The sequence below is a fragment of the Contarinia nasturtii genome, unplaced genomic scaffold (genome assembly GCF_009176525.2).
Source record: "Contarinia nasturtii isolate CC-2019 unplaced genomic scaffold, AAFC_CNas_1.1 Cnas_scaffold_1240, whole genome shotgun sequence".
NCBI lineage: Eukaryota > Metazoa > Arthropoda > Insecta > Diptera > Cecidomyiidae > Contarinia > Contarinia nasturtii.
Genome location: NW_022198581.1, coordinates 1,365,561 through 1,380,847, shown reverse-complemented (window position 1 = coordinate 1,380,847; position 15,287 = coordinate 1,365,561). Strand labels below are relative to the sequence as shown.

The 15,287-nt window shown below is 32.1% G+C and overlaps 1 protein-coding gene across 2 annotated transcripts; it reads right to left on the bottom strand.

Moving 5' to 3' along the window:
• Positions 1–219: 219 nt before the first annotated feature.
• LOC116345323 (putative fatty acyl-CoA reductase CG5065) lies at positions 220–15,261 on the bottom strand. 2 transcript variants are annotated; one of them, XM_031774582.1, is made up of 9 exons: positions 14,891–15,261; positions 5,622–5,724; positions 5,420–5,536; positions 3,767–4,271; positions 1,227–1,425; positions 910–1,149; positions 718–849; positions 513–638; positions 220–445 (listed from the first exon to the last, which is right to left on the bottom strand). In XM_031774582.1, the coding sequence occupies exons 2-9, from the start codon at positions 5,709–5,711 to the stop codon at positions 307–309; spliced, it is 1,548 nt and encodes a 515-aa protein (XP_031630442.1). In that variant the 5' UTR covers positions 5,712–5,724; positions 14,891–15,261; the 3' UTR covers positions 220–306. The 2 variants fall into 2 exon arrangements, with proteins under 2 accessions (XP_031630442.1, XP_031630443.1); XM_031774583.1 differs by lacking the exon at positions 14,891–15,261 and adding an exon at positions 6,304–6,322.
• Positions 15,262–15,287: the final 26 nt, after the last annotated feature.

Below are 15,287 nucleotides of genomic sequence, written 5' to 3'. Positions count from 1 at the left end.
GTATAAAAAATTAACTAATTTGTAATAATTAAAAAAGAAGTTGTATGGTTTGCATCATGCCAATACGTTATACCAAAGAAGCTACAAGTATCTAGCAGAAAAAAATGTCGTACCCTTGTTCCTCAACAAACTACTTGTATTGTATGGTGAATGAGTAACCGCAAAAAAATTGTTGCGCCGTAACTTGGTTTTGGCTTATATGGATAAATTGTTGTTGTCGTTCCTCGTTTTTTTTTTATCTCTATTCGGTTAACTAATTTAAAGAAACTATTCTGCATTTCGAATGTTCGATGAACTTATGATTGTTTAATTTGATTTCAAGAAACCTTCTTGCGATTCAGAAAAAAGCACGCTTATGTATTGTTTCAATCCAGTGAATGACAAGAATGCCCACAAGAAAAGACCGTAGAAGAAAATCTTGGCAATAAAATCAATGGTCCACAATCTGCATGATGAAGGAAAATTATGTCAATTACCAAATAACAAGAAACGCATTTCTAAATTCAACTTACACTTTCAATTGACGTCTAGCTTTTGGTAGTGTTGTCAATGGTTCTTTCAGACAATATTGACGACCACCCAGAATACTACGTTTCAAGTATTCAAGATCTGGAATACCGTCGGTGTCCATGTTAAATCTGAAATCGGAAAATATTCACATTTCAGAGGGAATAAAACAAATAATAATTTAAAAAAAAACAGAAGATTTCTACATACATGTGCTGATCTTGCGGCGTGAGTTCATTGTAGAGGCCAAAGAATCGTTCGGTACGGAAATCCCATTGGCGAGTTGTGAAGAATTGCAAAACATCTAAGCCATCGTAAATTCGCTTTTGAACACGTACCATGCTGAAAATAACAGCTTTATATTAGACTGTATGTCTTTTTAACATTAGAATTTGAACTTACAATCGCTTTTGTCCAATGCACAACATGATAAAATCGATTAAATAAGCCGGTAATAATTGATAAAAGAATAATTTCAAGCTATGGACGAGTTTGGATGTGGTCATATCACCACCTGGATACCAGAGACCACCTTCGAATGGATATTTGTAATTAAGTGCTTTACCCTGATCGAGCACTTCACGCCATGTCACTTTCTTGCTATCGGAGCACGTAACATTGTAAACTGGAATGTTCATTGGCCTGTCAAAATGGACAATTCCAAAACAAAAAATCAACTCGAGTTTAGAATTTTTTTCTCTTCCTAAATTAGAACTTACTTTTGTTGAGTTGTTGCAATTTTGTAACCGATGGCAATCAAACCATTGATGGCAATATCGACCGGAATGACTTCAGAACGATATTCACCGTTGCACAACATAGTACGAATGACTCCTTTAGCACCACCAACCATGATACCAATTGGACCATTCAAACTGTCTACCCATCCTTGACATGGCTCTTCCCATGCTGGCGATACTGCAAATACAAAGAAAATTGTGTAATTAGAAAAAGGCGTAAACAGAACAAGAGCTTTTCAACATCCGAAAATTTAATAAAGAAAAAAAAATCCCCCACACTTTCACATGATTCAAAAAACAAACACATTTTGGTAAATACTGCATATGAAAATGTGTCATTTGATCAAAGGATGATTAAGTGTTTAATTTCAAAAACGTAAATAAATTACATGGTTCGTTGCGCTTAAATAATTTGTCACCACGTACAAATACGATAAATTACGAATGTATGTTCAATGCAATTCAGTCGAAGAGTAAAATGGCTCATAAAATGGATTGTTAAAAGCAATTAGATAGTCTATGGCACAGATTGATATCTTTATTGAAAAAGTTGACGGTCGGTTTCATCAAATAAGTTGATTTAATTGATGCACTTGACTTGGCATGCTTTGAAAACAAAGAAGAAGAAGAAATAACAAAACAAATAAAGCCATTTCGATGATATTTAGTAGGCTGTAAATGGCTACCTGAAAATGTGAAAATTGATAGAAAAAAGTGTGTTTATGACTATGTAAATTAACGGCTTTGAAGAGCCTACTAAATACTCATCACTTTAACAACAGCTTTAACTAAAAAAAACGCCTATTTGCTAAGCCGTCCAAAGGTAAAAAAAAAAACAATAATCAATATACGCAAGGTTGTTTGGGTGTAAACGATTTTCAGTCACTTTGAAGGTAATGCGAGAAAAATGTGCGTAAATTTCAATTTTAATATCGATACAATTCAGAAATGTCTGATAACAAACATGACTAATCCGATGGAAAACTCATGACAAAAACATTAGGTAGCAACGTTTCCATCCTGATGGTATATTTTTGGGGTCAATAAACATCGAACTACGTCAAACATCATCATATGATACAATACCAAGTGTACATTACAATTTACCTATCATCACATTTGCTGTGTGATATGGATATCGATTGTAATTGATGTGCACAAATAAAAATTGGCATAAAATTTAGAGGAATGCAATTCAATGTGCACTGAGAAAAAAAAATATGATCATAAACAAAAAATGAAATGAATGAATGTGTAGAAGATATGGAGTTGAGGCCGCAAATGACAACGGCGATATTTCGCAATCATCATCGCTTGGATGCGAAAGATGCCATTATATAGATATTAAGCGACGTTCAAATTAAGTGGGTAAATAATTGTGAGTACATAAAACATACAAAATGTTGCAAAGCCACCGGTGCCGAGAAATATAGATTCAAACCAAACGAGCCAAGACCAAGTGGAGTATACAAAAAATGCACAGCAACAAAGTGGTAAAAAAAGCAAGCATCGCATGCAATCGTCAATGTTGTGTATGTGTGGCGTTTTGTTGTTGTTGTTTTGCTTGTGAAGCAAGCACGTTATTGTTACTGAACCAGTAACATGAAGCCAAATGATCTAAGAATATATGCAACGTTAAATATGAATATATATATTTACGAACAAACGATTGAGAGTAATTGTAAACACACATCATTTTGTGACTTTGTGGAAAAATACCATACATGGTTTTTTTTCTCTCTCTCTTTTATTTTGCATTGCACCAACACAATGAGGATGTATGTATGAAATAAAATTATGGATAATTGATTTGGTGCGCGATATATGCTTTCGTTTCACCCATCATATACTTAAGTGCTAAGATTGATGTGCCGTTTCATTAGCTTATAAAATGCAGAAAATATTATGAACTATTTGAATTAGATGTAATCATTTTTGGAAAATTGATCGTGTGTGCATGTAGTTTGCGACTTTTGACATGATCGCCATTGCATTCGATCATATGCAGTCAATTGAAACGATTACGAATTTTATTTTGTTGCATACATTGATGTGCATCTATTATAACCAATATTATTATTATTATCATTGTAAGCTACTCGACTCAGGTATTTTTCAATTCGTTTCGAAGCGTTTATTCGTTTCTTCATGTAGCTTTACATTGTATCCAAATCGGTATTTTTTTCTGCATCCGATTTTTATCGTTGCATCAAAAACGAGGTGCAAAGTATAATAAAAACATTTGACAACCGTGTTTAGATTTATATTGTATCCAGAAGTGTTATTGGCACCGGAGAAGTGTAAGCACTTATTCTATATTTTCAAGTGCCGCACCCAAATGAAAGAGCAGCACTTACAAGAAAGTCTCTGCGATACCTCTGTGGTGCTCATAACAGCTCTGATTACAAACGTATCAATTTTCATTTTGTCAATGGTTAATTTAATACATTTTATGCTCATTAAACGCGATAAACATCACAAACTGACATTTTTTTTAATTACAAAAAAAATTTACTTACCGATACTTGGTCGTGCAATGCACACCGGCATTTTTGGATATTCATTTTGTACAAGAATTTCAGCCAAACGTTTTGAATAAGTGTAGGTGTTCGGGTGTGGATTTAAAATTTCCGGTGTAATTTTTTCCAATACTTTAACATCCATCCATTTGGCACAATTGATCAAATCATTTGGATCGTGCGGGCAATCGTATACCTTTTCGAGTAATACCTCTTGATCACAATAACAGAATGCCGTTGATAAGTGAATGAATGCCAATAAATTTTTCATTTCACGAACAACATCTAATACACGTTTTGTTCCAGTTGTATTCATATCAAGTGCATCTTTTAAGTTTGCCTCCAAACGTAATGTGGCCGCACAATGGAACACAATGTTTGTTTCTCGGCACACTCGTTCCAATTCTTCGCCGCTCAAGCCAAGCTTATCAAATGTCACATCGCCTTGAATTGGTACCAATTTCTTCATAACATCGGGCTTCTCTTCTTTTATACGTTGGAAAGCCTGCGGAACATTTTCGATAAACAAAACAATCATCAGTATGTTTTATAGAAAAATTGAATTTTTTTTTTATGTTTGACTCGAAATTGTTTTCGTTCATTTGATTCAATGGACAAAACTGACGTTCATTCACCTTGAGCACATCAGATTGGTTGGTGTACGATCGTGCATATTTTTACCGAAAAAAGAGAGGTTTACCTCTGAATTGACCGTAACATATGGATTAAATTTAGTAAACGAAGTGAATGGTTTAATCAAAGAAAACGTTAAAATGCATCTATTTTAATCTTCCGTTGGTGTTTTATGCAATCAATATATTCAAAATCAGACAATCACTTTCGTGTTGTTTTTATTTCGGTAAATCTTATGTTTTAAATCTGATTCAATATTGTGAGTAAAAAAAATATCATTATCGCCTTAAATTTGGCATATAATTGTGTCTTTGATCGTCCCACAATTTTTTTTTTCATCCAACATTTTCAGTTCATTATCGTAGTTTTTGTTTAATACAAACGACAAATACGATACCAAACAAATTGGTCGGTAAATTTATTCATATCAATTTTTTATGAAAATTTCCGGTGAAATTGAACTCGATAATTGTGCTTGAATCATTTTGCCTCTTTCAAAATTTGGCCAATATTGTCACTCTTTTTTTCACACAATTCATCTTCATACAAAAAACATAGAGAAAGAAAATAATGAGATAGAGAAATGAAGAGAAAATGCCGTAAGCGCTTTTTTATATATGCATAAATTTTTGTAAAATTGCTCATGACTACTTATGTCACAGGCAATGCATCAATGTATAATTTATTACCGAATCTCCGATTTCTCATTGCCACGAGCGCATCATGTAAATACATAAAAGGTGTATATCGCTCAAGTATGTGAAAAGCTCTCAAGTGCGTGTGACATTCAATATACACATTTTGCGTAAATACGCTTTGAATCGAATTTTTGACGGGCATCAATGACACAGCTAAATGAAAATCGCCTATCAGACGTAAATTATACACCGCTTCGTTATAATAACACACGCATTTATTGACATTTTTTTTCTTCTTCAAGACAAAAAAAAAAAACTCCATAAAAACAAAACGTCTGTTCAACTCGTTGAAGACAAAACAAAATATAAATGGCCCACTTACCGGTATTTTGAACATATCTTCAATACGCGATTCTGGTGACTTTCCTTTTTTTGGTCGAATCAACAAGAAAATCTGCTTCAGTTCCGAACATGAGTACAACAATTTTTCGATCAAAACCTACAACGAAACCATAAATATAATGAAAAAAAAAACAAAAACAAAAATTGTATGTGATGAAAATTCGCAGCCGGTTTTAATTTACCTTGCCCATGAAGCCAGATCCCCCGGTAATGAAAATTGTTTTGCCCTTATAAAGTTCTTGTATGGGCGTTAATTGCTCTGATTTACTCATTTTGATTTATTAGCTGCAATGAAATAGAGAAAGCACGGTTAATAACATCATTTGTGAGATTATTTTCGTTTAAATTCTAAAACCTTAACTAATTGCTCTCATAACTATCAACGATTAGACTGACGATAGGTTTATACCGCAAATATTATTGACTTTTACTTTTATGGCGAATAAAGTGTATTTTTTTTTGTTGACGTGATTTCGAAAGAGATTTTGTATCACTTTTTACCATCAATGGATTAAACACTTTTCAATCGATATACGTAAATTGTGAACATTACTCGAAATTGTTCTCGTCGTTGTTGCATACCACATACAATATCATTTATTACAAAGGTATTTAATTCACGTAAGGGTCTACGGATCAAATGATTGAAACAACAGTCTTTTCTGTTTTTCAACACACTGATGCTTAATTTGTGTAATGGGTATTATAACTCAATCTAACGAGGCGCGAAAAGACACTATTATAACTTCGCATTAATGTCGCGATCATCAATTAATTGAATAAACGATTTTAAATTGATATCCTGTCACTGTTCAAATTCAATAAATAATCACAGTGTAAATAAATAAATAAATCAATAATCACAGTGTAAATGTTGGTCTTTGTGATTTGAATTGACGATATCATCACTTCTTGACATCACTTACTCTGAGACAGTATGTATGTGATTATACGTCGATAGATACTGAAATACAACTAGCCCAAAATCGAAGTGGTTTCCCTTTTTGGCTATTTATTTTAAACCGGAATTTGCATATGTTTCTTTGTTGTTTGTGTATCCGTATATATATTCTATAATTTGTGCAAATTTGTCCGTTTGTTTATTTTTTGAATAACATAGCAACGCTATTATTACAAATAGTTACGTTGTGACCTTCATCTATCAAAATTTGCACACTGAGAAAATTATTTAGTATATTGTACAAAACAATTTTGCACCACGAAAATTTTCGGACATATTACAGATGCTCGTACACACTACAAACGCATGAAAAAAATTGTATATTCTACGAAATGCTTTGAGGGTTTCTTTTTCTCCGTTAAGAGTACGTAATGGATTTGTTATGGATTTGTGGTGCAAAATGACGAAAGGTTTTGTACACACTAAAAAACTGGTAGTACATTTATCGCTTCAATTTTTATGCGTAATTTACAACTAGATTTTGTTGTTTTACGATTGATTTGATCACATAATAAAATCAATTTTTACACTTGACGCATCATTTTTACAATGTACGAAAAAAAATTGTACAAATATCACATAGTGTGATCGAAATAAAAAACAAGAAACCAAAAACTCAAATACTTTCTTACTAGTGGTGCAAAGAGTTCCAGAATAAAATGTTTTTGTATGTAATTAATTAAGCGACAATATTAAATATTCATTTATAATTAATAAAAAAAAAGAAGTGGAACTGTTTACAGCCGAACTATTCGACCAAAGAATAACATCTAAAAATAAAATTCACTCAAGCCACATCTATATATACTTCTGCAGATCATTCGAGTGTCTTTTTTATTCTGTCTCAATCATGAAGTGATTCAAAATATTACATAAACTTTTTGTTGTGGTCAAATTTAACGCAATGACATTTAATTCTCATTGAGGTAGTTTCAAAGTACAATCAATCGTTTTTAATCGATTTATAAACAGAAAAAAAAAATTCGGATAAAAATAGATGATATGAATGTATAAATTTCAAAGAAAACAATTTGAATTTCAATTTGAATGGTAAAAACCGCGCATTTGGCCATCATTTACCATAGATGCGTTGTGTGTATCACTGTTACCACAATAAATGTATAAATTTGGTAGTCTCGTAACTGTTTGGTTAGAAAGCCAAAAAATTTCGACCGCAAACATATAAAAAAAAATTTATTAAAAAAAAGTAACCATTATTGAAAGTGTGGTGTGCGTCGGTTAAAATTTACTTTTTAAATTGTGGGGTTTGGTTCGTTTGCGGTGAATGTTTGGTCACAAAAGTAACACCATTTCATGGTAAACGTTGGATTGCTTATCAAATCGCTTAAATTACTTGTACTGTTTGGATGCTGCAACAAACTTATTATGATTTTGTATCGCACTTTTTTTCCGTCCGCGCTCACTTTTTCTTCATTTGTCGGAATTATTCAACTGACAATGAAACTTTTTTTTTGTTATTGTCATTCCTCCGTCCAGTGTTATAATGCTTTTCATGGCGGCAGCGAAGCATGCAGATCTTAAAATATTGCATTGATTTTCAGACTGATTTTATCGATATATTCACTGATGCTACGAAAGGTCGTCATGCATTTTTGCTGCATTCATTATTCGCTGATGTCATAAAATATTTTAATTTGGAATTTCTCATCAGATTTCTTCAGGATAATCGTCCAAATATTTAATTGGTTCCTCTTTGAATCGAAATTTAAAAATAAAATATTAAAAAAACAACCCACCTCTCTCAAGTGACTTTTGAACCGAACCGAATTCAAGCTGAACACATTCAATTTAAGGTGGATTCACGGTCATTATAAATGGTAGAATATTTAGTAAATTGCTAACTAATTATTAAAATAGTATTTGTGTTTAAATTATGCGAAAATATACACACAAATTACAAAATGTAATTTAATAAAAAAAAAAATGTTTTCTTCAAAAAATGCATGAATTTGCTTTTTTGCTATTAAGGCGTTTATAATGCATTTACGGAAATTGAAATTAAAGCGAACAATTATAAAATTTCAACACAGTCTGGAACTTCTAAATAATTGGTGCAATTATGAGCGCAATTATGCTAAGGTTAATATTTTGCTCGCGAGTGGAAAAATGGCTAATTTAAAAATAAAATCTTGATGACACTTCTGTCTGAACCAGACATAAACAATCATTCTTTCTTGTGCATATTTTTCCAACTAATTTTCTTAGATATTTTTTTCGTCTATTCAATGACCATGAAATTATGAGAAATTACATTTAGTTATGTCTGCAGTTTTTTTTTACATCGTCATTTCACACCCATCAGTTGAACGGAAAAACAATTTGTTAATTATTTTGCTCATCAACTACTGTCAGTGTGAAAATCGTTGTCATTTCTTTTAAAAAATGAACAAGATGTTAAAATATAATTTTTGAATATATAAAAGTAATGTTCATGCGATCAAATTCTATCAAAAGTAAAGACTTCGAGAGACAATTTCTTTATCAATGAAAACATTTTGCAAATAAAAACCACACACACATGCATGCGATAACGTAATCGGACAGCAAACGTACATAAATTTCGGGTTTGTTAAATAAAAAAAAACGTCATCGTATTTTATGATTGCGATTAAGCTGCTACCATAAAATTATGCAAGGCATTAATATCCATGTGTGTGTAGCGCTATGCTGTCGAATAAAATTACTGTTCGAATGGTCGAAGGCGATCAGCATTACTAAACTGTATTCGCCGTTGAACAAAATCACCGAGTTTCTGCTTTATTATGTGTTCAGTGCTTTTTGCTTTGGTTTGGTTATTGTATTTTTTTTCACATGCTGCCATTTATTTATATTTTGGATATCATTCTTGTATTTTCGAGCAAATAAGATGCAATGCTCATTCATACAAACATCGGGGGCTTCATTTTATATTACACTACTTCACACAATACACATACGATTACACGCATCGTATTTTGTAACTTTCACTGAAGATTTTACGTGTACGGTGTTCGGTTTCAAGTGGTTCAGGTAATATGGTAAAGGCTTTGGATCGTTCATTGGCTAATTTTCTCTATACGCAAAAAAAAACAACAACAACAACACACATCGGTGTCGAAAACCTTGCAGATAAACTTGTTGAATGTGGAGTTTTGGGGTCAACCATTCGCGTCATAAAACGCATTTTTGTCTATAGTAAATATTGTAGAATGAAAACGGCGAAAGAGAAAAAAATCGCGATGGTTCTTTGTTATTTTTTGAACTTTTTCAATCCAAAATTGCAACGATTTCAATTGAATTATAGCATTTTCTCAAGACATTTAACAAATTCCCATGGTATTTGATAATGCACTGAGCGTAATTAACGCATTAAATAAATGATTATTACTTTGTTTTGATGAAAAAACATATGGGTAATATTAAAACAATAACATTAACAATTAAATGATACACTGCATGTCATTCGATCCAACTTCATCGTATGACGCATGCAGAGAAGATGACATGAATCATAATAAATGAGATTGCAAAATGTACGATAAATTGGCTCGATCATACAAAAACAATGCCAAAACAATAATAAATTAAATGCATTCGCAATACAAGTGATCAGCCGCACAAAAAAAGAAGCCAAAAGTGTGTAAGTTAACATGAATACTCTTGGCGGGAAACATGCATGCAAAATTACCACTTCATTATGATGTCTCTTTAAAAAAAATGGTTTCTTTTCGATAATATCGGCGCACACCAACTTAATTGGTTTCGATGTATCAATAACGCCAAATAAAAGCGGACAAAAAACACTTATGTCCAAAAGAGAGAACATTGGCAATTAATTTATGAACTTTTTTTTCATCAGAATTATAAACTGAAAATGATTACGTGTTTAAGTAGACATCAAGCATAATCGATGACATTTCTTTTTCCATGTTGCTTCATTTTTTTTTACTTCTATTCGACGACAATTACACGAAAATTTATCGTCCGTTCAACCATTTATCACGCACATTTTAAAAGTCATTGTGATTACTATTCAATTAAAATAATGATAATGATAATTATTTCAATTAGTTGCAAATCGAATAAAATTTGAATCGGAAAAAAGATGTTTCGAAATTTTATTTTTTTTTTTACTCCCACATCCGAATGCAATGCAATGTCCGACGGTAACAATGTAACCGAATACTAAAATGTAACCAATCACTGCTTAGCATCAAAGTCAAGTGGCACTTTTTTGAATAGTGCGTAATCGATTCTGTAATGGAAAGCATTTGCCAAATCAAAAAATTGAATATTTGTGTAAAAATTGTGATTTTTTGGGAAGGGAAAAGTAAAATAAATTCGCACAGCCTCGGAAATATCCATTGTCGTTTTAATGAATTTAATATTGCCGAGAATAATTGGACAAGATGTATGACGTCAATACTGTCACTGTTAGTGCAGTCTCCATCGTTCTTGATATCATCGGTTCAGACCTGATTTCGACGAAAAAAAAAACTTGAAAAATCGCATTGTAAATCTAAACTAAAGAATCGTTTTTATCGTTGCGTAATTCACGGGTATGTGTGTGTGTGTGTGTGCTTGGCTTGCATTAAAATGGAAAATGTAGAAAAACATGTTTTGGTCTGTTGTTGGTTTTGCGGTGAATGCGAGCACTTATTTGCAATGTGCGATTGCTTTCAGTATAAGTTCTTATGATGGTGTATTGAGTTTGCATGCATTCATCGCATGGCACATTTCATTTGTTTCTCTTTTTTATTCAATATGTTTTGTTTTCGTTTCTTTTCCCCGTATTAATTTCGATATTCAGCCAAAACTAATGCAAACATATTTTTGATTGAGCAATTAATACCATATACACGGTTGATTGACCATCGAATTGCCACTCAATATTTCAATAAATATCGAATAGACTAGGTTGTCGTTGGAATTTTTCCACTTAATACACGCTTGAAAGATGTATAAACAATATTACCATTCTGAATGCAATGGCAAAATATGGTTTTCGGCTGTGCCAACATGTTGAATCTTCTCGAATTTGGTTTCGATTTGAATGGGATTGTTTTGGTGTTCGCATCGAACACCCATTGGCCCATTGGCATCAATCGGCAGTTCAACCTCGAAATCAAAAAACTCTTTTTTAAGGTTCGTCGCTCGAAAAGTGCTCGCTAAGTTGTTGGTGCTCTTTTTTTGATAGTTCAAATCTTTTGTTCGACGAAACCATGAATGTTGTGGCTCGAAATTTTTCGTGAATAAAGTGGCATTTGCGTACATTTATCACCTTGATCCCATCGGAGAGGCTTTCATCCGATTTTTTTTTTTTTTTGTTTTCAATAGCAACCGAATTTCAATGTAAACGACACGATCACGTAAATGAACTTTGAACGAATAAAATCTCTGTGAAAATGTATACAAATTTTTCTGGTTTTTCTGGTCGGGAAAAAGCACGTGGTAAAAGTTCTTTCATCCCAGTCAAGCATTTTCGATTACCGAATACATATCGATTAGAGATATAAACGAGTTTGTCCAAAAAGTAAATAAATTAATCAACCTTGAATTAAAATGCGATTTATATTTTGTTTTTTTTCCGTTTTTCCGTTTCGGACATATTATTTATGACCCAGAGCGTATTTTGGTGTTCGCTATCACTATGCTATCAAAATATTCATTCAACTATTATTTTGTGATCAGATGCTCGTGACGTCTTTTTTTAGCCATAAAAACCATTTGATTCTTCGTTTCCATAAATTTTATGGACTGTTCGAAAAAGTTCTTCGATTTTTTTTATCTTCATTCCAACAAAATCATTAAAAATTTTCCAAATTTTTTTTTGAATAAACGCACCCATCCTTGTATGTTTTATCTTTTTCGAGTGACCTACAAATTTTTACACACGATCTTCAATCTTATCAAATACGTAAAATACCGCAGATTTTCATCATTTATGTATAGACAAAGTCCATTCATCGGTCGCATCGATACTAGACGATTTGATCATTCATACAAGCGCCGATCAAACAATGCGTAAATATTCATATAAGCTGTGATAAAATCCAAATATTTATTTTGTATGTATACAAGAACAAAAAAAGTATGTGTACACTTTGTGGTAGGTTGACGATTCACTGTGAAATCGACATTGTTCATGTCATCAATGTTCTGGGATGGCCGTATCCAAACTCAAGTCACCCCAAAAATAGAACAAGTTTTAGTAATGTTCAGACACAACGTCTATATAGGAGACACACTATAAATTGAATAAATTACATAAATTTTGCATTTACCATGACTATATACCATACAGTAATGTAATAATGATGTTTAATTTGTGGATTCAAGCGTTTGTTTGTTCACACTGAATTTTTAGTGATCTTCCGAAATACATCACAAAATAGAGTGACTTTCACACATTCGCATAGACATTCATGCAACATATCAAATAGTAAAAACGTCTAGTTTCTTTGGTATAAAATATAGTGCAAAAATATGATAAATCAACTTTGTAAATGCATGTCCAAAAATTGTGTTTTTCATTCCGTTTTTTCCACTTTCGGATAGTATTCGTCAATTATTTCCGAGTCAGCCGCAGTAGTAGCAAAATATGATGGAATTTTAAAAAGTTTTCAACATATACATCATTTTTACTGCGGCTGGTGGTAGAGGCATTGTTACTGCCTATTCAAATTTTATATAATTTTCAACACACTGTGGATTAGCTATTACCTGTTTTTTTATATATATTTTTTTTCTCTTTTAAATGAAAATATTCATTACCAACAATATACGTATTGCGTCGTACAGGCATTTGTGCACGTTTGTGTATCGGTTCAATTATATCGAAATCATTTTACATACAAATGAAATTCATTTAGCAGGTATTTATTTGTATATTATGAAAATGTGCCAAAATTCTTTGGAAAACCAAAACTATGGTTCCGAATTATTTTGGGTCATTCATTGTGTTAAATCTCATTTAAATAATAGTATATGTGTATGTGCCCATCATTTTCTATTAATTGCAAAAAAAAAAAAAAAAAAATCGAAAATGAAAAGTTGAAAACCGCATTGCTTTAAATTGTATTGGTTGCCTTTCTTTGCATTTCAGGGAGTTGGAAAAAATGAAAGTCTTTCTTCGCTTGAAAATACTTGAAATGACAACAAAAGATTGCACATAAAATCCACGCTATTTCGAATGCAACAAATTTGGAATTTGGACCCATTGTGTTTGAAAGTTTTAAAATGATTTAAATGAACCAAACTAACTTGAAATTTTTACTTAAATTTCAGTGTCCGTCAGTTCCTGAAATTGTTTATTATCGATAAGCGCAACAATGCACTAACCAAAAGCCTGTTTGATAATTGCGATTTCTTATCAATTTATCTCTTACAAATGAGATGATTACATTCATGATTACAAAGATTCGGGCTTGATATGCAAAAACATCCCGTTTTCTGATTATTTCCCGTTTTGCTTGTAGTATTTTAATCACAATAAATCTAAAATCGATTTTCATTTTTTTTGTTTTTGCAAGGTGCCATATCAAAGCTGAACCCGTTTTGGTCATTGCGCCTTAACAACAATACACCTTCATGGTATTGATGACAAATTCGCCATTTGCGTATGCAAATGGTTCGTTGGTAACCGATTAATCTCTCGAAATAAACAATTTCAAACGGCAAATTCCACTTCAGGTTTTTTTTTTGGATGGACGATTCAAGCAACAACATAGAGATTCGCATTTCAAAACGAAAGAACCTGTTTTTCATCTGCAATTTTTTTTTTTGCTTCGTCGTATTATTTGATCAAAAAAAAGGTAACAGAATGAAATCGAAACAAAAACAAAAGTATGTGGTGAGTTGAAACTGCTAAATGCGATTCACATATGTGAAAGAAAAAGTGACAAATTCAATTGGCGATTGTTGCGTGTTAAGCGGCGATTGATTATGTTGCTACAACAATGTTTTGTAAATTATGATATTATATGCTCAGAAATGGGCCGTTAGATAACACAAAATGTTGGAATGTTTTTATTCAAACTTTCATCTCTTTCAAAATACCAAAATTGATGCTATCATTTTGTGGTGCACATTTGCACACACACACTTTTGGTGAATTTTTTTTTATTGATTTCGTTATAAAAATTGTAAAAACCATGTATTCCGGGTGAAGATATGTAGAAAAAAAACTACAAAACTCGACCTCCATTTATCTAACATTATGAGAGTTAACCACACAATTCGTTTGATATCTCATTTGAATTGCAAATGATCCCAAAAAAACATCGCTTACTCTCTTCCCTATAAAATCGATCGATTTATCATTGACTCACGCTAACGTTTAACGAGCATAAAATTGTCATCGATATTTGTACAAAAAACAATGTTTAACTGTTTATACAAAATCATCATCACTTTCAAATCAAATCAATTACAAACGCTAAAATTATAGTCTAAAGAGGAATTGATTACTTGAAAATAGCATATACGTACATGGTTCCGCGTTGAAAATAAAAAATATATATAAAGTAGCAAATGCAATGGAATGAGCTAATTTTTCACTTCGGCGTGTTGTTACCAATAATGGAATGTTACTTTACACCTTATTTTTTTCTTCCAATGTTCACACACAAGCACAAATCGATTCTCGTCTACAACGACGAATGCACGCACAAACGATTGATTTTTATAAATATATTGCACACGTTAGAATTCACCTTTTTTTGGAACAAACCGAATCGAAAAATTCACATTCGACTATAAACAAACAAATGAGAACTGAGAGCGACTGAGAGTTTGGCTCAGCTGGCGTAAAATTTTGGTTACTGTTACGAACAGTGTTTCAACTTAGACTGATTTTAAATTGGCGTACGATTCGACTCTTGTTTAC

Excerpts from the sequence above, each read along its gene's own strand:
- LOC116345323 (XM_031774582.1), bottom strand. The coding sequence starts at position 5,711 with ATGAGTAAATCAGAGCAATTAACGCCCATACAAGAACTTTATAAGGGC. Across the intron at positions 4,272-5,419 it reads AAGATATGTTCAAAATACCG|GCTTTCCAACGTATAAAAGA; the intron begins GTAAGTGGGCCA and ends AATGTTCCGCAG. Across the intron at positions 639-717 it reads ACGCCGCAAGATCAGCACAT|ATTTAACATGGACACCGACG; the intron begins GTATGTAGAAAT and ends TTCCGATTTCAG.